Here is a 24695-nt window from a genome sequence, read left to right on the forward strand (position 1 = left end):
GAGAACCAGATTGAGAAGAGAGAGAGAGGGTGGTGGGGGAGAACAGGCCATTACCTTTCTGTTCAGCTTGATATGAGCGTAGCCTGTCCACATTAAGTGGATCATTCAACCATTTGAACATCTTGATAAAAGGCTCCCGGCCTTTCAGACTCAACATTTGCCAAGGTTTAGGTTTTGACAGCAATTCACTAACGGATCCCTGCGACAAACCCAAGATGGCTTCACCAAATAACCTCTGTCCGAGATTATTGGCCTGAAGGACTTCTTTCACTTGGCTCGTAATGGCAAGAGTGTCTAATTCGTTGGTGAGAGCATTCAGCTCGTACATGGTTGGATGATAAGGTGGGCATAGTAGTGGAGGTGGACACGCTACTGGACATGGTGGTGTGCTCGCTGCTGAGTACTTGGCTACTGGAACTTCAGAATTTTCCTGAGGGTGACTAACGACCGGTACTCGTTGATGGTTAGCCTGGTGGTCGTGACTAGTGACCGGTATTCTTTGATGATTAGCCTGGTGGTCGTGACTAGCGACCGGTACTCGTTGATGATTAGCCTGGTGGTTATGACTAACGACCGGTACTCGATGGTGGTTAGCCTGGTGGTCGTGACTAACAACCGGCACTCGATGGTGGTTAGCCTGGTGGTTAGGTGGGAATTTATCAGCAGGTGAAGAAGTTCGAGAGCGGGATTTTTTCTTGACGTTACGTACAGGCGTCGGTAGAGGCGGAGGAGGCGGAGGTTGTGGAGGAGGTACATCCTCTACTTTAACCGCAGCCTTCGCTGCTGTAAATACAGAGAACCAAGAATCAGAGAGCTGCCTCGCTGAGCTCCTTGTTTCCCCAGGAAAATTCTGAACAGGTGACACGACCCTCGTTTCTTTCATTCAGCTAGACATTCCATTTCTTCAGCATTTCTGATTTCACTTGGTTTTTGTTATTCAAAATTAAGAAGGTGCAGTGAAAACGAAAGTGTAACTCTTTGAGGATTTAGGATTCTCTTTTGTGGTCCATATGTTCACTGGGCTCATTGAAACTACTTCCATGTAGTGCTTGCCATCAAATATGATCCTGGACACATCTCATGGACTCCAATGCCTACTCTAGGTGCCATGTGAATGAGTGTCCGACAAGACTCTGACCCAGAGTTCTTTCAGAATCTTATTTTGTTCTTGTCAAAACAAGAGCTTTTTTTGGAAAGTGCCACATAACAGTCTATGGATGTACTATTGAACAACAGTTAGTGGCTAAAACTACCCAACAACAAAATGTGCAAATCCTCAAAGAGTTGACTACCTAAGATTGAACTCTACTGCACTAAGAAACTAACAATGAAACTGAAAGTGAGTGTGGCACCACACTGTTCAAAACTCCTGTGGGAAACTAAAGAACGGAAAGAAAACACTCTAAAGTGAAAAGGAACAGAGAAAATATGTGAAACTAGATTAGAACCGATACCAATCGACTGCTAGATGATCAGAACCAGGTATGGTTGTGCCAGTGGCGTCAATACAGCCACTGGCTTCCGTTGAATTTGAAAGTCAACGAGAATGTCTTAGTTTTGACTCTACAGGATTCTTGCTTGTCCCAACAAATGCATTGCACACCAGAGACTGAGCCCAAAAAGTATGAAACCCATTTCTGATCTATACTGGGTGACTGAATGCTTTGATCATCACACCAAGCCCTAGCAATGTTGATTATTCATGTTCTTTATCGGCAAGTCTGACCCGGTGATCATCTAGCAGTTGAATTTCTATGATACAACAGAATAAACTTGAAAGCTTAGAAGCCTTTGCAATGAGTTTAACTAGGCTAGTATTTCATGATTCAGATGATTTCAGGCCGGCACGAGATCAGGTCGTTCAAAACATGTATTTCACAAACTGGAATAGTCACTGACAGGAGCTCATGTAGCTATCTCCAGGAAAATTTATCAAGAAGCCAGACAGTGACACGCTCCAGTATCAAGCTTCCACATCTATTACAGCCGAAATTATTGAATCATGATATGCATTTTGGCTTAAGGAATGCAATGGAAAAGCAGTTGTTGGAGGGCTTGATACGCTTCATGGTTTTTACTTCTGAACAAGTTTTTTTTTTCAGGAAAAAGTGCTCTAATAACAAACTTCCTTGGGGTATTTCTACCTTTCAGTGTCAATTCATCAAAAAACGTTTGTGATGGAAGACTGTTTAGGAGGTATATTTTGAGGAGACTGACTATTTCTTCATGTCTAAATCTTACTTCAGTTGTTCTATGAAAGAACTCTGCCAGAACAAAAGCCCAAGAGTGAAATCTGAGGTTCAATTCGAGTCACAAGAAAGGAATGACATCCTTAGATGTTTTGCAGTTGCTAATAAAGGCAAAGATCATTTTTCCCATAGCTACACCTTTGCTCGTGTTCACTGAGTGGAAAGAACTAACAAGTTTGATTTAGAGATATACCTCCCTGTCTTGGAACGATTGAACCTCAAATACTAGTGAAGTGAAAATAAATCAAAAGAAGTGAAAATCAAAAAATTGTCAAATGGAAAACTGTAAAATGCCCGCATACATACCTGCTACATGATTTGCCAAGTACATGGCGTTACTCCTCATGAGCTTGTCAGGGGCAATCCTATACTGGCTTGCAACGAGCTTCGGGATTGCCTCAGCATCCTCCAGGAAGATCTGCATTCGTATGAATGGCTCACGACCTTTCTGCGTCAACATGTGCCATGGTTTAGGCCGGGCGAGAAGGTCGCTCACACTCCCCTGTGACAAGCCCAGGACATGTTCACCAAACAATCTCTGACTGATAGAGTATTGACTGAGAGTTTCTTTCACACGCTTGACCAAGTCATCCGTATTGATCGTCGAGTAACAATCGAACTGTTCTTGAGTGATAGGTGGCAGCACAGCTTTGAGAGGTTTCTGAGGGGGAAACGGCATCTGAGACTTGGACACCAAAGAGTTAGCGATCGTCTGCATGTGTTGCAGCGGTGACATTGAGTTGCTTGGATATGACGCATCCAATGGCATGCCTTCAGATTTCGGCCGCACCAAGCAGAAAGCACTCCCAGCATGCCTGGCAGCGTCCTGCGTACTATCGCTACAATTGGATTGAGTATCTGATTGGTTTTGTGGGCTCTTTAGATGTGAGCTGTGATCGGAGAGATCAAGGGGTTCATTTTTGATGTGAAAGTCATAATGATTGTTATTAAGATGCGGTTTGATATCTTGGTGCATTGGATGATGAGGATGATGATGCTGAGCCATGTGGTGGTTCTGTTTCTCCCGCTCCCTCTCATGATGTGCCTGCACCTGCTCTTCATGCTGGGCATTCTGCGCCAGACGTGCCAACTCCTGCTGGTACATACGACACTCGGCCATATTGCCCATACTCTGAGCAGCCTGCGCCAACTTCTCCAACTCCTTCTGATAAATTCTTCTCACAATCTCCTCTGACATACCCGCATCATCTTGATGGCGCTGTTCCTCTGACGTGCGACTCCTCTCCCGTCGTTCCTTCTTATGGCCACGATTCTCCTTATCCTTCTCCCTCGGCCGCTCCTTCTGTCGTTCCTGTGGCATGTCTGCCACCATATGATACGGAGAAGCACCATTAAAGCTTGAGTTATGAGCCATCTTGGCCAGTTCTTGTTGATAGATACTGTTCACCATATGAGTAGCCATGTGAACCTGAAGAATGAAGACAATGAAACCGTGAATCAACAGTTCATTTTATATCCAAATATTTTTTTCACTTTTCTTTTTTTCTGCTCAAAATGAACCAACATCATCAGTCCCAAAACTTTTTGACTCTGAAAATTTTTCAAAATTTTGAACTGATGAAAAAGTTCAACAATTTTGGCGGGAAAACTTAATTATGCATTTTGTCCCCGGATTTTCAACTTCACCCCGGTAACACGACCATTCAACCTCTGTCCCATGAGTAGTCGTATTTCCACTGTAGTTATAACTTACATCATGCATGTATACCTTTTCCTGTGCTTGTTTGGCCTGCATAGCTGTCTGGGCGTCACTCAAGATTTGAGCAATTCTTTCCTCAGTTTGTGAGTCCTCGTGCTTATATGGCGATGTTATAGGTGTTGAACCTGAGGAGAAAGGGACTGGATATTAAATACATGTACTATGAAGTAATATCCTCACGTGGTAAAGAGAAGATCTTAAATTAGTACACTTCACAACCTACTATCACAAGGACTGACAATGCTTCGTAACATCAAAGTTCAAGAAGGTATGCACATCATTGTCTGTAGGCACTGTAAACATGATGATGATGAGCTACTTTAGACTGTCTTATTCTGAGATGATTGCTGATTCAGCAGTTAGTCTGCAGCTTTTGATTCAAGCTTTATTTGTCAGGTTTGAGTTAAAGAAGATGAAACAATCATTCTGCAAGTACCTTTTCTTGGTGATATGGCTTTCAAGGCCATCACATTCCTCCCATCCAGAGACCAAGCAAACATTTTCCGATACGACTCACGTCCTTTCTCCGTCAACTTGTCCCAGTGTTTGGGTTTCGACAACAGTTCACTGACCGTCCCTTGAGACAAACTTAGCACATGTTTAGCAAACAGCCGCTGCCCTATATTATGCGTTGATAATATCTCCCGGATCTTTTGTGACACATCAGCCGTGTTTAACGCAGGTGAATTGTTACTCTCTTTCTGAGCAATAGTTTGTAGTTTTTGTAAGGCGACGCCATCTATTTGTTCGGATAGCACACTATTTTCTCCGTTAAGACTGGAGGAGTCCATTGACGAGTCCATGGACTTCTCCAGCTTGACACCACGTGGCAGCACAGGTGGTGTCGATGGTTCTGATCCTGAGTTCGACATCTGATACGCTGCGAGATTCTGTCCTTGATACATGTTCGCGAATGCCTCCAAGTCCTCTGGAGGTGGGTACTCACGAGAGGCTGCAAGTGAAGGAAATAGTCATCAACTACAAATTCATCTCAATCAATCACTTTCAGATTTGACTTCCCTCTGCCTAATCAGCAAAATAATATTTGCTGCACAATAACTGAACTTTTAACTGCAGTATTAAAACATGATGTCCACTGGAGTGACACAATTTGAACATCTTTCAGACTGGCTTTAGATGCTACTCACTCATTATTGCAAGACTAAACACAACTATCAAAGCATCAATGCCAATTAAGTTGCCTGAGTCTTCACTTTTTACCATTTTCCATACAATCCAGACTGTTTCAAGACAGTTTAATTTCCGAAAGAAATACAGAGCAAAATCTGTCGCACTCACCTTTGCGCGAGGCCATAGCCTTGAGAGCTAAAACATTCCTCTCATCCAGGCACCAGAGGTACATCTTACGATACCAATCACGTCCTTTCTCACTCAACTGATCCCAAGATTTGGGCTTTGACAACAAGTCACTCAAAGTCCCTTGTGATAGTCCTAGTACATGATTAGCAAAATGCTTCTGACCAATATTATGCGCACTCATAACCTCCCGGATTTGCTGAGAGACCTCAGCAGTGTTGATCTCAAATGACGGCGAATCATCGAGAACATTTTTCTCCGGTTCATTATCCACCTCGACCTCTTCAGGCACTGTGTCAACGTCTTTATCTACCTCTCTATGAATCTCAGTCATGTCAGCACCATTGTCAGACGCAGAGTCAACGTCACCATTCATTTCAACCGAATCCACAGAATCCAATGCTGGTTCGTCGACTTTCATCTCATCCTTGATTACAGTATTTTCACCAGCGGTCGAACTGTTTGACTCGGGTTGTGGTGACGACGACGACTCCTGATACGTCGCAGCTATTTCCTCGCCCAAAAAGCTTGCAAATTTGTCCGTGTTACTTAAATCTGTGGGGCTCTCGCTTTTCACCTCAGTGCCATTCACATCATTGCCACTAGTCCCTGCAAGAAAGGTGTGACATGCCATAAGATGGAGCTTTCTCAACATCCATGCACTCGGCTTATTTCCACAAAAATAAACAAAGAAGCGGAAAATAAAGCTTCCTCATCGATGCTGAAATGATGAGCTGGCGAACCTGATCATATTCAGATCCAAGAATGAAAAAATTTACAAAACCACAGAGTTTTGACACAACAACAAAAAGTAGAAAAAGAGTCATAGGCATATACACCTTTCTTGCGTATGGACGGAAGTGGCTGGAGGAATGACGGCGTCTGAAGCTGAGAACACCTACGTCTAACAATAAGACAGGGCAACAAGGTGCTAGGGGTGAGCTACATCCTACAGTTCAGTGAAGACTACGTCAGGCATGACCTGTAGAGACCCAAAGGACCTGCATCCACTCAATCATAAATACATTTTTCAAACAAATAACTGTCATTTTGTTAGGACATGTATTTTGTAGCGATTTTTAACTGTGTTTATATGAAACAGTATGTTTTTGTTTGTTACTATTATGAGGAAAAACAGAGAAGATACACAAAGGAAGCAATCTTCTTATTTGTCAGGAAAAGAATAGGAGTATCTCAACTCAGGTTACAGGCGGTCAAAAGAATTTGGGAAATATTGTCAAGTACAATGATCTGTTTCAGGGCGCTATCTTAGAAATCAAGACATGCTGTACTTTTATTTCAAAGAATACTTGTCAAACGAGATTAGGGAGGCAGTCTGATAGAAGGGATTTTCATTCAAACAATCATTCGTGAGGCTATCAATGTTTACAACCCAATGTGACAGCACAAACCCCCATCCATGCTTAGAGTAGACCAATCTGAAATGCAACTGCAACAAACGGTATTGTTTATATGTCAAGAGCAAACCATCCAAACCACAGCAAGGGGTGTATGTGCACATGACGAAGTGAAAGCCACAAGGTCTGATCAATCAGATATCCAAGTTGAATTTGTAGTAAACAGGGTGTCACAAAATGCACAACAATATTTCACCAGCTGGCAGAAGATAGATGATGAAGCGACAGCAGGGGCTCTACTGTGACCATCATGATTGGAGGATATTCCAAGTCACGTGTTGATCTCCTCAATCTAACTCACAGACCAAAGCCTAACAAATGAAAGACTGTATTGTACATTTCTAAACGACCCAGCACATCGAATGAGGACAAGTTGGGAACCACATCTAAGACAATATATTCAACTATTTCAGCAATAAGGCAACTGTTTCGGATTGAAAATCTGTCACTATCAAGATCTTCACAAAGTTGACAATGCTTTTTTCCAGTTGCCAAATTCCTTCGGAGTGAATATTTTAAGTCAAAGTTAGACTATAATAAGATTAGGTAAAGGTAAAAGACAGTATTTAAACATTTGGTCAGAGAATATCTGCACCATTTACTTTCAATGCAGATATTTTCTGAGCGTACACGTCATAAAACTAAACAGTGCAACATCAGCAAACATCTTTTGCTATTTTCCATCTCATGATATCAAATTACCCTCAGGTAGACAGGTCAGAGGTAGCTTCAACTCAGTTGTTAATTCTCGAAAAATCTTCCCCAAGTCCTCCTGAGGTGCCAGTTGAACGTGTAAAATGAGCTCAGGAGAATAGTTTGCAATCTCTATTAAGATTAACAGGATCAACTACAGTTGATAGGGTCAATAAAGAAAGCATGTTTAGTCAAATGTCCTGCCTGAGGACGTGACATTTTCTTCCTATCATGACATGTTACCACTCAAAAGATGTAATCTGTGATGTTGCACAAACTGATCAGTTTTAAATACCGCCAGCACCCACTTTGTTCGCAGCCTCATAAATTGGGAATTTTGCAACATAAATTTCCTTGCCACTAACTTACAGGTTATGTCAACAGAAATGAAAGTGGGATGGCGTAGTGTTTAGAGCACCAGACCTCTGCCGAGAGGTCGAGGGTCCAAAACCTTCGTGCATCAGTTTGTTCTTTCTATATTCAAAAGTGACAACCTTACTCCATAACATCTTGTAGAGTACTCTAACATGCATCAACTGCTATCATCAGAATTGGAAAAGTACTTCATAAATGCTAACTTTCAAAGCTGACAGGTGGTTATAATCCAAATACACACAAGAACTGGGTGAATCGGGCATGCAAACAAAGTGGAGGCCAAAGTATATGAAATCATCTAGAATTGAGAACCACCCGTACACTTACCTGATATCTCATTGTTGGCAACCTTGACTTGTGTGTTCTCACTCTGAAGGGCCCTGTTCTTCTCCATCAGTAACATCTCCAGACTCTTGCCCTTGGTAGACTCAATCGACTCGTCGGAGGAATTTGAGAACTCGATTGACTTGAGGATCCTGAAATTGAACAAACAAAATGTTAACACAAAATATTGATCCCCCATTTCTGATCTTGTTGCGGGACAGAGCAAAATGGGAGTTGATAGGTAGATGATAGGTTCCCCACTGGCTCAAATTAGGTGTGTCACTCTTCTGGGACTAACCCAAGCAGCTCTTGTCATTGGCTTGAATGAGTGAACACTGTAAAGCATGTTGATATTTGTAGATACCAGTGTCATAGGATCCATCCAACATAGATAGGTATGTGGCCAGTTTCACTCACTCTAATTCCCTCCTCATTTCTTCATAGTCTTCCTGGGTCTCGAGCTTCTCCTCCAGCAGCTTGAATGCTTGGTTTTTGGCAGCGAGCTCCTCTTCCAGCTTGTTTATCTGAAAAGTAACATATATAGATCATGAATTGTTTTACATAGATAACTACCAATCTATGGTTTTTCTAAAAATTCTTGAAGAATTCAATCCCAGATCGCAGGTAAATTCATAATATACACTACACTTTTGAACAACAATTTGCCAAACATGCAACATCATCGAAATCTGAGGATGGTTTATCCAAATTCCATTGGATCATTTGCCATAACTGAAACTTCTGATACGCCCAGTTTGACTTTTGAACAAAACACTGACACTTTCCTTCAAAAAGTCTGGCTGATTAGAACGTGGTCTTGTAACACGTCACTGCAACTGCCGTCAGGCAACAAACCCGGATAGAAGTTTTCAGCCATGTCAGATGGATATCCAAACGTGGCCAACAGCCCACAAATTAGGAAGGAAGCTCCAATCATTACATCGCAATATGTCACATCTGATGAAAGCCCCTAATAAGAAACTCCTAAATACCCCTTCAAGACTAACGACATATATTTACGGAGACAGATTATTTTTCCACAAAGACCCCGTGAGCAAGTGACGAATCAGCCCAAAGGGACAGAAAGAAGTCAATATTTGAGAAGAAAGAGACTCGTGCTCAAGATCAGGAGGAGGTTTTTTCTGCCTTGGAAAGTTCCCACGAGCAAGTGGCAGCATCTTAGGAAGTTATGCTGCAAGGTTTGTATTGTAGGTTGGAATTCCCCGACATTGATATGCAGAAGTCTAGTCTATGCAGGATGATGATACAGGTAGCAGTACAATCATGGTGAGAAAGATGAATTTTCGACCCAACCATAAATTTCTCATGTCGAGAACTATATTCACCAGAGAATTCCAGGGTTAAGAATTTTTATTGGCGGCTGCAGAAAACACCTCCAGTCACTTTCAGATTTACTTTTGGAGAATAGTGCATATTGCTGCAGTTCTTAGTTTATGTCAAACATCTGACGTTGGGAGGGTATGTTTTTAGTAATCTATTTTCTAGTTCCAAGTAGGTCGTCGTCAGCCTCTGCACAGCAGACAGTGCCCCAATACAGACATATCATACACCACATCCTTCTTTTTTGAGACAGCCCATCAACCAGTATCACTAGACCAGCAAGTCCCTCTGCTCTCATACCAATGTACACTTCATCCTCTCGAGTCACACACATACCTGACTACTGCTGACATCACGCAGCTTATTCACCGATGCCTGCAATCGTTGAACGTCCTCAACCAACTGAGCAATCTGCAATGACATGTGATCAGATTATCAATCATTTCTAGATACAATGTATTTGCATAAAGAGGAAATCAATACATGAGAGAGTGATCTGTGTGTTGAAGATAATATGACACTCACAAGTTATAAGTGATCAGGACAGAGGGGTTTTTTCTGCTCAAAATGAACCAAAATCATCAGTCTCAAAACTTTTTTGACTCTGAAAATTTTTCAAAATTTTGAACTTATGAAAGCATTAGGCTTAGAAAATGTTTCTAAGTCCAAATATTTTTTTCACTTTTTTCATCATCAGTCCCTCACCTCTTTTTCCTTAGCTGCTAACTCCACCTCGAGACTGGATCGTTTGAGAATATCAATAGCCTGTTCCATATCTGGCGCTTGTTGCATCTGCTCGGCTTGGTGGAGATTTTGGGTCGCTGAGACGAGTTGATGCTTCAGCTGCTCAACTTCACGCTCCGCTGCTGCAGCGCGCTACAACGAGAAAGATTAAACAGCTTGAAAATATTTGTTATTGATGAACAATTATCTGCAAAATGACAAGGCTGCTGCTGGGAGCTTTCGGATTGTCTCAAACTCAAAACATTTGGTCATATTGTTGTTGATTGAAACAGATTGTAAAAAGAATTCTCGAACAGACAACCTGATAAATACAGGCTGGTTTTTGATAACTGCTGAAAGGTAGACACAAAAAATAGTATCTATTTTATGTAGCATATGCCTTTCCGCAAATCTTCATCAGACCAATCTCGCTAGATATGGACAAAACTAACCAATCCATGGTCACAAAACCTGAAGAAAGCAGTTGGCAACTGAACAAAAGTCCGCCTGATATTGCGATGAAAAGTATCAGATTTGAGAGAAAAATTCCAAAGCACTTTTTCTGTTATCTGTTACTGAGGATCTTTTCACCCGGAGGCTCATAGGAAGATTTATTAGTTCTTCTCTCAAATAAAACGTTATTGTTGGCTACAGGTAGACAAAGGCAAACGCTTTGTTGAACGCTTTTTCTCCCAGAGCATCACTGTTTTCCAAGGCCTTGACATATTGGGATCTTGTTACCTCTCAATATCTCTCATTATCGCTATTGTTCAACCGACCATGATCTGTTGTGATGAACTGTGGCCAGGTTAAGTGCAGTAGCTTGAGGAAAGCCATAACAGTGAAGTATTTCTTACTGCAAGGTTCAATGACTTTACAGAAGGCAACTAGGTCTACCTGTTCATGCAAACATGTGAACAAGAGCTGTTGTTGTTTGTGTCTGTTAAGAAACAACACAGACTTCAATATTTCAAGAAAAAGCCACAACTGAAAACTTCTTGAGCCACAATATGGTCACTGCACATCTATTAAAGGACAAAGAAATAATGGCAGACTATCAACACTCAAACCCACACAAGAGCCATCAATTTACTGCTCTTTCTTCCCTGATCAAAATGATAACCTTTCAGGCCTTTTCACCAACCAGGACAGAGTACTGAATCTGACTGAAAGAGCGCCAAATGGGTGACCTATCAGGATATTCAATAGCTATTTTCAACCCATGAAACGACACCATCATCTATGGAACGTGAATGGACCATTGAGAAAGGTATTGAAACAGAACAATCAGGATCTCAATGTATCACCGGAGTCCTGTCGATTCATCATCTCATGATTATAACACCATTGAATACCTCGTAGTTGCTGAATGAACACGCAAAAAGATATCATGAAAATAGCATGGTGTTAGTATCAGCAGAAAAATATCAGGGTACAATGTGTTTTGTCAACAAATGAGGCAGACTGTCAACATGTGTGTGTGGGCACATCTCACATGCATTGTCTTTCCTCCCCAGGCTGATTTCCACAAAAACTCCCATCCTCGGTTCTGAAACTCAAAACCCAAGTCATATCGATATTAGGCATCGTGTATCTTTAGAGAGAGAACAACTTATATATAAAGAAGCTGGGCAATAATCTGAATCCATACCTATAGGAAGGCAAAAAAGTTTCGAGAATGCTTTGAAGTCATCCCTGGAGACAACCATGGCATATGATCATCAATAAACTGTTCTGCTGAGGTGCAACACCTGAAACCATGATATTTTGGGAATACCTGATCAAGTATCAAACTGCCTGGAATCCTCCGATCCATCCATCAATCCAGCAATGTTTCATTCTCTATCATGTCAATCCATCGTGATTCTGTCAAACAACTGCTTCCAAAAATGAGAATATGGCCAGAGAGTAAACCCTACTAATCACATCTACCTGGTTTTGATACACATCCTTCTGAAAGCGAGTCCAGCCTCAGCCACGAGACACACCTCACACACTGTCAACCACATCAATACAACTCCAGTGCATCCTAATTCCCATCCTTCACCGACATCGAACACAAAAATCCACCATTTGATCAAAGGTAAGTCGACAATAAAACAGTGAGTCACATTGTCAGCGTGGAACCAATGCACGGTGTTCAGTACGAGGAGGAATCGCCTCAAGGGAGTGCGGCTCCGTCTTGTCAACCTGTCAAGTTATCCGTTCTGAAGGCAGATGTTCCGTGATTCCAATCAATACCTCAGCGCCTTTATTGATCAGACCCAGGAATAATTATCAAGTGCTCCCAATGACGAGTTATTAGTAATCATTCGTCAAATATTATCATAATCTTCTCCATGAGAGGAGAGCAATATCTGTTTTTCAATAGGGCAGGTGTGAGAATAGCTGGTGAGAATCAAATCAAATTTGCAGGGGGGAGGGGGGAGTCGTGCACCACTTGAAATATATATGGCGTAGTAATATGGTGATGCAGAAGACCTTCTCTTTTTGAGGTTTACAAGAAAGGTTGCTTCAATTCTGTCATTTGCACCACACTGCAACCTTTTCACTACAGTATCAACTTTTGAAAAAAACTAATGTTAGTTCCAGATCTCTTCTTTATTGCTAAACATCCTCAACAGAAAAATGAAATCCTTGGTTATTGTAAGCCAGTGTATGTATAAAGGATATTGATTATTTTTCTTTGAAACACAAGCCTTTTTTCATCGGTGAAATTTCTGAACAGCATATGACATGGCAAGTGTTCTAGCCAAGTTATGTATCCTAGCAATCTCCAATAGATCACAATTTTCTTTCTGTTTGCTAAACAGGTGTAGTCCCAATCCTTATTGATTGAGGCCCCCACCTAGCATTGATCATCCATCTCATGGAATGTGACACAGGGTTGCACTTGCAGGGGGAGGGAGGTGCTGGGGGTTGTATGGTTAGAGTGAAGGTGGTACATTGTGGGTAGCAGCTAGCAGACAGGGCTCAGAGTTCATGAAGGCAGTGGCTAAGGGCTGTTATAAGGATCATTGGCTAAACACTCAGAGTAGGATGAATTCTAAAAATTCACTCCCTTACTGAAAAATATCACTACCAATAACTGAAGAAACCCCTTTATTTGAAAATAGGGGACAACTGATTAAGACTCTCCTGAAAACCCCAGATCTAATCCAGGAGCACTTGGTGTCTCTGCATGCGTTCCTCCAAGTGGTCAAGACACACCAACATCCACTAAGGAGTTATTTAACGAGTTCTTCACAGATCACACCCGAGATAAAGATGGCTATAACATGGACCCTATACGAGTTGATACCAAATCGATGCGGATGGACCATTCCAATCATGTTTAGTATGATTCAAGTGCCACGGAGACATAATTGATGATGGTCAGTGTGATCAAGACTCTGGAGGAAACATTGACTGCTGTCACTGGGAATGATGGGTTGCCTTTGTGTGATGGAGCACATACAGGGTGTGACAAAATAATAATTGACAAAGACACTTCAAGACAACAGGGTCATCTGCTTGTTTTTGCTGGTTATCTTTGTTCCGAGGAGATGAAGCTTGGCAAATTTACCCACAGGCTTAGAGAATGAGAAATAAAAATTCCTGTCAACGTTGACGCATTCATACTGCATAAATCAACACTGCTTTTGTTTAATAACGCAGCATCGCCAATGGCCAATTTCGATACACCCTGTATAAAAAGGTTATGGGGAGGCAGGCCTTAGGGGAACGGTTGCCATCTTGATCTGTGGCTTTTTTTTCAGATGAAGAACCTGGCTCATCTCGAGGATGATCATAGGGCACTGGACTATTCAGATTGCACGCTTGATTTCTAATGGCGTTAACGATGTAATCTGATCTGATGAGTGATTAGTGAGTGATTGGAATAATCCTAATCCAGAGCCTGACTAGCATTGTCTTGAGCCGATTCGCCCCGATCTCATCACAACAAGGGCACTTAACGGAGATGTCCAGTTGGAGCTATGACAAGATTAGTGCCTGTGCACTTCTAGACTTCTTAACAAGCATCAACATGCTTTGAGAAAAAACAATGGCTATAGGGACACCCTAATGCTGCCCTTACTATTAACTGACTTGTATTAAACTGCTGCCATTACTAACCATCACTACAGAAGTCATTGAGAGCATAATCAAGTGACCATACTTTCTGGAATCAATACGGAATTACCAACAACAATTGTCCCCAAGTCCTAAGTGAAATCGTTAAAATTCTACATTATCGTGTTGCATAAAAAACCTCCAACACCTATTGAATCTAAATGTCAACCATGTCTTATTAAAATCAGAAATGATAGAAATAGATAGATAATTTGTTGAGGTTATATTACTGCCTGTAAGTAACAACATTTGCACTTGAGGAAGCGAAGCTGTGTTATACGTCATAATCTTTGAGTGGGTTGCGATGAAACCATATCTCATTACTTGATTGAAAAATGTGGTGATTCACACCTCAAAGTTCAAGCATTTCAATGTTTTGTTTGATTTGGATTTCAATTACCTGCTATCTGAACTCTTCAGCCCTAAGTTTGAGAACCTGCTTTTAAAAGTGTCGAGAAAGATTTCTTCTCTCATGGAAGACAACTTCAAATACCTCACCTATCAGTCAGCTGTGTGTATGAATCTGTCGATATGGACCAGATCTGAGGTTCAAACCCTAGAAAGATGTTTTGCTGCTATTCCTGACAGAGAGCATTGTTGGTCACAGATTGATTCATGACAGCACTTTTTCTAGATATTCGATCACACTATCGTTCCTTTCATAAAACAGCTGCAGCATCGTCGAGAAAAGACCTGATGACAAAAACACCTCTTGCGGCAACTATCAATACCTTACTTTACTTCGAACAATTAATTGGTCTCACAGAAACAAATCAGACATGTTTTTCTTCTCCAATGTGTCACAGATGATCAGGGGCAACATTTTAGACACCGTTTTTCCCCATGTTCAGTCACCTGTAACTGCTGTATCATTTGTTCGGAGGATGTGGTCGATACACAACTGGCAATGACAGACAGTTCAATTGCCTATACGTGACGAGTGATTGGCAACCATGAGATTGGCGAGGAACCAATTACGACCAGGTGCACTTGATCTCGCAATTATTTCACAATACTCGCGATCAACCGACAATTGTTTCCTCAGCACAAATCGATGCCTCGAATCAATCGGTGCCAATACCACGCAGACTGTTACAAGACATGCAACAAGAAAAGAACCAATACCAGATATCGTACGGACAACGAATAAAAGCCCCCGATCAAACCCCGTCCCGATCGCATGTCGCAGCAAAGTGTCCGCTTATTAAAACTCAACGTAGGACACCTGATAACCAAATTATAAGGTATCGTTCTCAATTTTCAGGCACGAGGTGTGTCATTAGGTAATCAATGTTAACTGTCGATAGCAAATGCACAATCACGGCTTGATTTAACTATCTCGATCATGGCAGGTATCAGAAAAGTGATGTGGAGAATGGAGTCTGTGGCGATACAATGATAGGTTGGTGAACACGGAACAATTCATATCACATCACGGAACTGAGTCACTCAATGTTCAAATGGCAATTTTTTAAACAATTTATCATCATAAGCAATCAAAGGATTAAGATATTTGATGAAAATGATGACATCAAAAGAAAAGAAAAGAAAGTGAACTGCAATCAGCCATACACTAATTCAGCCAATTCAAGGATCAGAAATCCAGAAATGAATACCTTGGTGGATAACAGTAGTCATAGCTAATTGTCTCAATTGTTCAACACCATGACAATACAAGTAAGACTGGACATGGTGAATGAACAAGCTTATGGTCACATGACCAGGCTCAACTGGTTTTTGGCAGTTCAAGCATTGATTTGAACTGAGTGTGGGCTGGAAAAAAAGGGTTCTTCAAGGACCTTCTTCAATTTCGGATTTTATATCTTATTTTGGATTTATGTTTGAAGTTTGATTAAAGAACAGCCTGGGGCCATGTTAAGGTAATAGTTTCCCGACTTTAGGAGATATTTTGAAGCAGTTTACTGGAGAAATAGATAATTTTTTTGGCCCTCTGATAATCTCACTCTGATTCATCATAACACTTGTTTGAGCCCACTCGTTTCCTAAAGATGAGCACTTGTTTGAGCCCACTCGTTTCCTAAAGATGAGCACTCATGTTGATCCTAATGTCTAGACCTGAATTGTAACCAATTTCTAGATTGAAGGATGATCAGCTGATCGGCTAGTACCCCCCCCCCCCCCCCCCCCCCCCCGGTAATTTCAGCTGAGGGTAATGATGTTGAAAGGGTTGCGCTCCTTGTTAATTATTCTCCAAATAACAGACATACATTCAGCGTTTATTCTTGCTGGAACAAGGTAACTTTGTTTACAATCTTTTCATTTTTGTTTCAGTGGGGGATTCACCCAGGCCGTCCATCTCTGGAGTAAGTTGCATTTCTTAAAATTTTTATCGGCTTGATTGGAGAATCCCTAACAAATGCTTCAGGGAGAGATTTCGGTTAAGGGTCAGATACAAAGCCTTTCGGTAGTGATGAACTTTTTTGGACTTTCAGGGATTCTGCAAGAGAGCACATGCCTTTTTAAAAACCACTGCAAAAGCAATGTGGTTTCTTCACAAATCAAGAACTGCTTCTTTCTTTCAGCATCCATCTGTGTTTCTATGAACTTGACTTGTACTTTTACCTGAAAGGTTGGTCACATTAGGTGAGCTATTAGACGCAATATTCAGGAAAACAGCAACTTGGTGAATGGACAGCCATACACCATTATCATGCTGAAAACGTGTCTGCCATTTCCCCTTTTTTATAAGAGAGTTAAAAAATAACAGAAAAAAACCCATAAAGCACCACATTTTCCAATTTTTTGCAACTTTACGCTGACGTAGATGATCATTCTTAAAGTCTAAGCTTTCACATAAAAGGATGAACATGCTAGACTGTCAGCCTCTGCAAGGCAAAGGCTAGATAATGAGAAATAAAGTACATAGGCCTGAATTACATGTAACAACGCAAAAACCATAGAAAATCATTGCATAAGAAACAGACAAACAACATTAGCAAGAAGAAACTAGAAGAGATGAAAAATACTTTCTAAAGATACTTTCACCCAAAAAGCTCAAGTAATTGAATGAGCACCACCAGATTAGAAAAGTGTCCATATCTATTCAATGTTTGCATCACCATTCCATATCGATTGTACATAACCCCCCCCCTCCACCACAACAAAGTCCAACCCCATCAGTACATTATTAAAGCATGATGTTCTGATAATCAAATATACATAATGTTTCACATCAGCTTCCTACAACCCCGACAGGCAACGATTGTCGTAAAACCCAATTAAAATCAACTCCAACCAATCATATGTTCACTAAAATCAAAGAGGAAGTTGTTGAGTCTCGCTTGTTGACAACTGACTTACCATCATCCCATGCATGCCAGGCCATGGGAATGGATACACCGACTTCTCACACATCGGTGGCATGATCGGGAATGGAAACGGCCAGCGCCACTGATAATCCATTTTATCCGAGTATCTCCTAGGAAATGCCAACACTGATGCCAAGAATGAAGACACGGGCCTGTAGGGCTTGACGTGGATGATGCTAATATACTGAGAGAGGAAGGTAGCTCACTTGCAGCACCGAGTGTAGTCTGTCACGCTGAATGAACGAACCAGGTTGTCCAAAGACTAAATGCTCCAGGTGAAGAAAACATGATACTAACAAATGCATCGAGGAATATTTGGTTTGATATAATCAGAAAGGCCAAAGTCGAACAAGTCCGCAACAAGTCATATCAGAAATGTCGCATGGCATTACTCTGAAAGGCCAATTCCTTATAACCAGGCAGGGTCATCCAATTCGACAAGTTACACAAAGCGATCAGATTATTTTTTAGCATCAAAGCTGTTTGGGTCGACGTCATTTTTCCTCTGTCTTTGATCTCGGCATCTTGAGGAATGAACCATTAGTCCCAAGTTACATTTTTAGCTGAGTCTAGAGCAATATGCTTAATAGTGTGTGCCGTGTGCACGGACCACTTTGAACTGGTGTCAGCCAAGCTAGATCAATCATTCCCATAGTTGAGATGACATACATCACCTCACAACAACATCCTTTACAAATTAGAAAACTTTTTCGAGAAAAAATGTCATAGACCAGCTCCCATTCACGGAGCCACGATCAAATATCCAGGCCTCAAAATACTTGATGAACCTTTTCCTGAACTTGCATCCTTTCATATGACATAAACAGTTAAAGTCAAGAAAACTTGCAATCGTTTAATTTGGGTGAAAAAATATGTTCACCAAAACATCAGTACAGAGGCATCTTGGCAATTTTCACCAGCTCGAAATTGATTAGAATGACACTATTTACACACTCAAACATATCATGCATGAGTTTATTTATTAGTGGACAAATATTTTGACCGCTTGACATAATTCACTTGTTGGTGACGAGTAGTTTAATCAGGCTTGATTATGAAGTCATATCATGTATCCTTCAAATATGAACACAAATATTTCCAATACTGCACAGAATAAATTGGAATAAAATTGGTGTAACCTGTGCTGCAGATTCATAAGCACACATTAACGAAATTTGAATATTGATGAGAATTCTATGTAGATTTTGGCCAAGAATTCTTCCACTGAACACCAGCTTTTAATACGACATCAGCTTAAATGAAATGTCTAACAATACGAATCGAAACAAATTCATAACGGACCTCTCCTCTTTCAATTTTATCTATTTCCAATACCGCCTCAAAATACTTTGAACTAAAAATATCAAAATGAACATTACAAAGTTCCGTACCCAGATTTTTATTGGAAAGAATATCACAAGTTTATAGATATTCAATCGAAATTCTAAGCTGAAGAGTAGAAGCCAAATATGAAAGGCTAGCCAATATAAGAACATGATTTTCCTTCTGCTGCCCCAAGTAAAACTAGTTCCCCTCGAGTATCAGGCTTTCGAAAAAAACTCAATTCACTTGAGAAGAATACCTTAATTGGAAAAAAACTGCAACTGTATGACAGGTTGGGATTCCAACAGCTGTAGACAGTTGGTAATGTCACGTTCAAGTGTGTGAGCCATCGTGGTGTGAGACGTGGATTTCACCCATCCCACATTTTAGGTTCAATTATGGTGCAGAACTTAGTTATGACCTTGGGCAAGTCATTTCATTGATTTCAGTACTGAAATCTACACGACACTGGGCTTAGCAGGTACATCCTGCCAAAGTCAAAACCTACTGAAACCTCACAGTGCTAGAAGTACAATGATCATGAAAGTTACAATTGAAATTACAAATGTCACCGTTGACAATGATTACATCAAAGGAGAACAAAAGCGAACAATGAGCAGTATCTTTTAATGTTGCATCGGGAAATGATAATTGAGCAAATTAGAGCAAGAATTAATATCTACGTGTATCAATTAGTTTGAAATTACTGAAAGGCGTTGCAATTAAAACTGACCCTAAATCAAAATACGACATGTTTGAAATGCGAGAAGTAATTTTTTATTCAATGACGAGAATGATTTGACCCACATTCATTTCAAATTGCAAGTACTGCCTGATTCATGAAATGAGGAACATCCCAATTAATTAGATCAATTAAAAGGCAATTAGTAATCAATTAGGGTCCTCCACGGTTATTAAGAATCACCTCTTACACTTAGAGATGACCTTTTGATCTGCGATTGGGGCTATGTAATTGACTCAATAGTTCCAATGGATGCAACTCCAAGCAAAAACTTCGATTGCACATAGTTACTAGGTGACTGCATAGTCTGAATTTACTAGTAGTTTACTTCCAACAGAGCAGTGAAAGAGTCTCCTGCATTAGTAAGTACTAAGCTCTTACCTCATTGGCCCTCTCAAGGTCCCCCATCACCATCTCCATCTCATCAGATCTGAAAAGATACAAATTCAAATCATAAGCACCAAACAAAGAAGACAGGGTTAACAAGATGCCTCATGACCACTGAAAGAAATCACAGCATCAAGTCCAATTGTTGGTAACATCTGAAATATTCAAGACGAACTGGTGTCCGCCAACAAGTGAAGATACAGCCATGCCCAGTGACAAGACTAGTCCATATTGAAATATACAAATACATACTCAGTCTATTGGAGCTAATGGTATAAATAGTGATACTTTGTTTATTCTTCCGGTCAAATGAAAGTAGCCATGCCCACTGACAAGATCGGATGTTGTCCATCAGTTTTGAGTCATTCAGGCAATATAGAGATGACATTATTCATTGATGGTCTTTTTTATCAGGTCAACGGCATATCGATGATCAAACCAGCACATAATTTATTGCTTGTGGATACCGATAATCAACCTATAAAGAAGACATTTCTATCTAGGACACAGGAATTAATCCATAGGCCACACAAGGTATCAATATGGTGATTGAGATGATCGAGCAATTAGATCCCAATTGAACGCACATGATCACTTTCAAAGGTCAGACATGTATCTATTTGCCAACAGATCATGGCAATAAAGGCCTGTCGAAAATGCACATTGCAGAAGTGAAGCTGAGACGATCATGCCAGCCAGCATTAACATCTTTTGCTTTTGTCATACATATCCACAATCCACATTCCACATTCCATCCCTCTAGACAAAGGAATGTTCTGTAGGCCTATTATACTACAGTCAACCAACCTTCACCGTATTCAAATTCAGATATCAAGAGGTTCTTTCTTCCCACCAGAGACTTTGTTTGGAGGGAAGACATATTTCTGCTGGCATCAACATACTCAAACAGATAAAGCACAGTTTATCATCAACTGATATTTTGATGGGGCCACTTACATCTAGAGATAGGATAATGTATAGAAAGCTAGTTGACCTAGGCCTAGATGTTTACACTGTTTACCATGATCAGCAGATCAATTCTTCAGGATATTCAAGCCTGTGCTTCATCAACTAGGCTTCATCTCATGACAGCCAGGTCTAACAACTATCAATTACTGTTTGATCTCATACTTTATACAAGTAACTGGGCCTGGCAAAAAGGTAGCTATTGCAGAACAGGTGAACTAATCACCATCAATCACCTCTGATATGCCTATACCTACAGACGGGACTTAATATGTAATAGCTTCTTCACAAGCCAATCAAAACCAAGTGAACCACTCCTCTGTATTCCGCTAGGCACCAAACTGTCCCCAAACTGGGACCTGTATGACAAAAGTGATAGTCTATCCAATGTGAAATTGCCCAAGTGAGCAGGCCTTGAAAACAAGGGCAGAAATAAGTCATTCACTCTGTTAGCCACAGAGAACAAAGCCCAGTGAGCTGGCGACACCTTAACTTATCTCTCAACTCAAGAACACTCGCTGACTCCTGCACAGAAAAGAGAAATTGCCTCAACTCCTCCTCATCCCTTGACCCAATGAATAGCACCGAAAATAATGCACCAACTCAAGAATGAAGTCAACCACCTACCTGGCAAGAAACACGGCAAAGATGTGTTAACGTACAGAAGATGCAACCTGTTCGTTTCATCGTGGAGCAACTAAAACATTATCAGTCTTTGTCATTTTATATCTATCACACTTATCAGTTTATTGATCGGGCTAATGCCGCAGATATCGACAATCCTCCATCCCTAACTGCTGGATACCACAACGACTGGTAAAGAGAACTCATCACAGGGTATCCCAATTATTCATTTCAAGAAACAATTCTTAAAATGGGAAAAAATCCACAGCAGAAGATCATCTGTTCTTGTGCATTACCTGAATGCATCTAAAGGTGTGGTCTAGCCACAAATTGTCAAAAAGAACTGGTCCATTATCATTTTCACAAAATCAATGCAATTTCCAATACCTTTCTCAGTTTCTTATAGTTTTTTCTTTCAATCTGTCATTTTTCACATTGGTGACTTTGAGACACTTATTGGTATTCTACCATTCTAATGTGGTTGGCGAACTTTTGTGCTAACCAATCAAGTAGTTTAAGAATGTCTGAGTGCAATCTTTTAGTTTTGATGGAAGGAAAAAAGTTGTTACTCGTTAGCTCAATCAATTTTGTTGATCACTAGTGTTGTCTGAATGACAGAGAAATTTTGCAGGAGAATCAGATAGAGTACTCTTATACTATAATTCAAAGGGAATGTACCAGTAGAAGAGGCTTCAAGCTTTCACCTGATCGACTGAGTTTCCCTTGAAATTCACTATACGTTTGAAGAGAAAATATCACAACCAAGAATTTTCTTCAACCTTTAAATCCTAACAGGATTTTTTCTTGATCTCTTGATGCAAGCACCAGAATATCAAATCAAACACAGATACGAATATTCATCCAGAAAGAAGTGGAGATAAACACAAGATCGGATAATAAAAGTTATTAATAATTTGAGTGCATCACACTTATTGAGTTTGGTGATTACGTCGCCATCACTTACCCTAGCCTCTCTCATTAACAACCACAACACTCTGGTATAAACTAACACCTAACAGTTTTTCCATTCCTCAAAACGAATCAAAAATACATTTATGCACGAGTTGTGAAGAGTCCTCATTTTTCTGTATACAAAATGAAGATTTGATAGATATTCTATAAAGTGACTTGCCTCGATGCAGGACTGGACTTGGACTTACAGGGTCAAGGGTCTGTCGGGATATATTAACAAATCATCACCAGAGTACATTGCAATAATGATGCAGATGCAGCCAGGTTGAGGCCACATCATTAACAACAGCTACTCTTCTCACACCTTAATAGTCTGATTGGTTCAGACTCATGAATATCACAGGTTTATCAGCTTGACAACATCATACATGTCTCCTACCTTCAAGTTATTCGATATGGAATAACTTCACCTCTTTTTCTGCTATTGTTCATGCTATTATCAAATTTTGCTTTGCTCCCCTCAAAACCCAGCAACTCCGATTAAAAATTCAGCAAATTTCTCGACCAAACCCACTAATGGAAAATTTCCCATCCCATCCCAAGTTTTCCCAACTCGATAGCTAGCCGGCCACCATTCTATTAATACGTTGAGAATAATCAATAGATTTTGAGTCAAGTGCGGGACTTGTTTGACAATGTGACGGGCATACCATACTCAATTGCTCGAAAATCAACACGAAAGTCCATGTTTCAGCTCTCACATAAACATGCCCCACCCCTCCTCCCTTGAACAAAACTTTCAACTCCCGATCAATAAAAGTTTTTGAACAGCAGCCAATTGTTCTAAACTTAATCACACTTTGCTGAAATAGTAGAATATTTGAAAGGATTTCTACGAACGCGGGGTAGGCATCGATTATTCACCTTGTAGCGTGTTCCAAATAGGGGAGGCGTGCGCTGAGTGGGAGAGCCAAGAGAGGCTGATAAGTGCCTGATATTGATACGTGTACATGACCAAGACATTGATTGCTATCATTTCATATTGAAATTGTTGTGTGTGAATGATACTTCTGGCCGCTATTTCATATCCGAGCTAAGAGGGGCATTATCTGACAACTTGCCCGGACTCTTTGTCTGTCTGGAACCACCTGCAATAGAAAGTCGATCCTCTTGAAAAAATGACGTTATGTACCGCCGCACTCACGTTATCTTCTCCGATACTTTACATTACATATGCCCAGCGTCAATAGCATTTGCATATCAGGATCAATAATATCTTTCAAGGAGAAATACCGAAGACTCTACCTGAGAGCGAGATTTAGAAATCATTAAGTCACTTTAACGGCCACACTTGCCTAATTTCCTCTATATTTACACCATCTGTCAAAGTGATGCACATGAGCTTCCAATAGACTTGGCTTGGTACCAGACTCCAAACTCGTTTCAATTCAAGCGACACTGAATTCCCATACATTCATTAGGCCATTATCTGACGAATACACAGTGCATTATGTCAAGCATGGCGAAACAAACGCATTTGACTATCGCCATTACGGGAACCGTTACAGGAGAGTGCATTACTGGAGATAGAAATGATATCGTGGACTGGCCGCCCCGAGGCATTAAGACGGTGTAAAATTAATATTGTTTTGTCATGCTCATTGCGGTTAGTGACTTGAGTGAAATCATCCTTTATCAATCATGATGGGTTGGCATTGCTGCATGATTAGGTTCAAGTTGCTTTTTTAGTCGCTCATCTCACACTCGGATGCAGTTTTCAATAATGCAGAAGAAAACATTTCATGTGAGATGTTCTTATTTGGAAATAGGATTAATGCTTCAAGTGATTAATCTCAAACACAGCTTCCAATACTTTACCCAAAATTCATCTGATAATTTTCAATTCTGAACCAACTTTCCTTGCATTTCATGAATGCATCTTCTTCCAAGCAGCAAACTAGCAATGGCTACAGTAACATTATTTTAATCCCTGTGAAAACAAAACTGCATGGCAGAGTTGTTAGAAACCAAGCTGTATTGTACATACTTCAACATGAAATATTCGCTATCAAAAATAACATTTTTTTTCTTATTATTAATCATAATATTTAATTTTTTACACATCACGAAAATTCATTA

At 40.5% G+C, this 24695-nt stretch overlaps 1 protein-coding gene across 3 annotated transcripts in view; it reads right to left on the reverse strand.

Annotated features, from left to right (window-relative positions):
• The window catches only part of LOC135483329 (homeobox protein cut-like 1), a 72564-nt gene that overhangs the window by 7109 nt on the left and 40760 nt on the right, over window positions 1-24695 (reverse strand). The window contains exons 8-17 of one of the 3 annotated variants that reach the window (XM_064764122.1): window positions 20049-20097; window positions 10143-10313; window positions 9774-9848; window positions 8514-8620; window positions 8100-8248; window positions 5269-5895; window positions 4406-4921; window positions 3964-4094; window positions 2556-3678; window positions 55-783 (exon numbers count right to left, since the gene is read on the reverse strand). In XM_064764122.1, the coding sequence (XP_064620192.1) occupies window positions 55-783; window positions 2556-3678; window positions 3964-4094; window positions 4406-4921; window positions 5269-5895; window positions 8100-8248; window positions 8514-8620; window positions 9774-9848; window positions 10143-10313; window positions 20049-20097 (3677 nt within the window). Of the gene's footprint in view, window positions 1-54; window positions 784-2555; window positions 3679-3963; window positions 4095-4405; window positions 4922-5268; window positions 5896-8099; window positions 8249-8513; window positions 8621-9773; window positions 9849-10142; window positions 10314-17594; window positions 17950-20048; window positions 20098-24695 lie in introns of those variants that run through there. The other 2 variants (XM_064764123.1, XM_064764124.1) reach the window with 2 other exon arrangements.

Source organism: Lineus longissimus, chromosome 2 (genome assembly GCF_910592395.1).
Source record: "Lineus longissimus chromosome 2, tnLinLong1.2, whole genome shotgun sequence".
NCBI lineage: Eukaryota > Metazoa > Nemertea > Pilidiophora > Heteronemertea > Lineidae > Lineus > Lineus longissimus.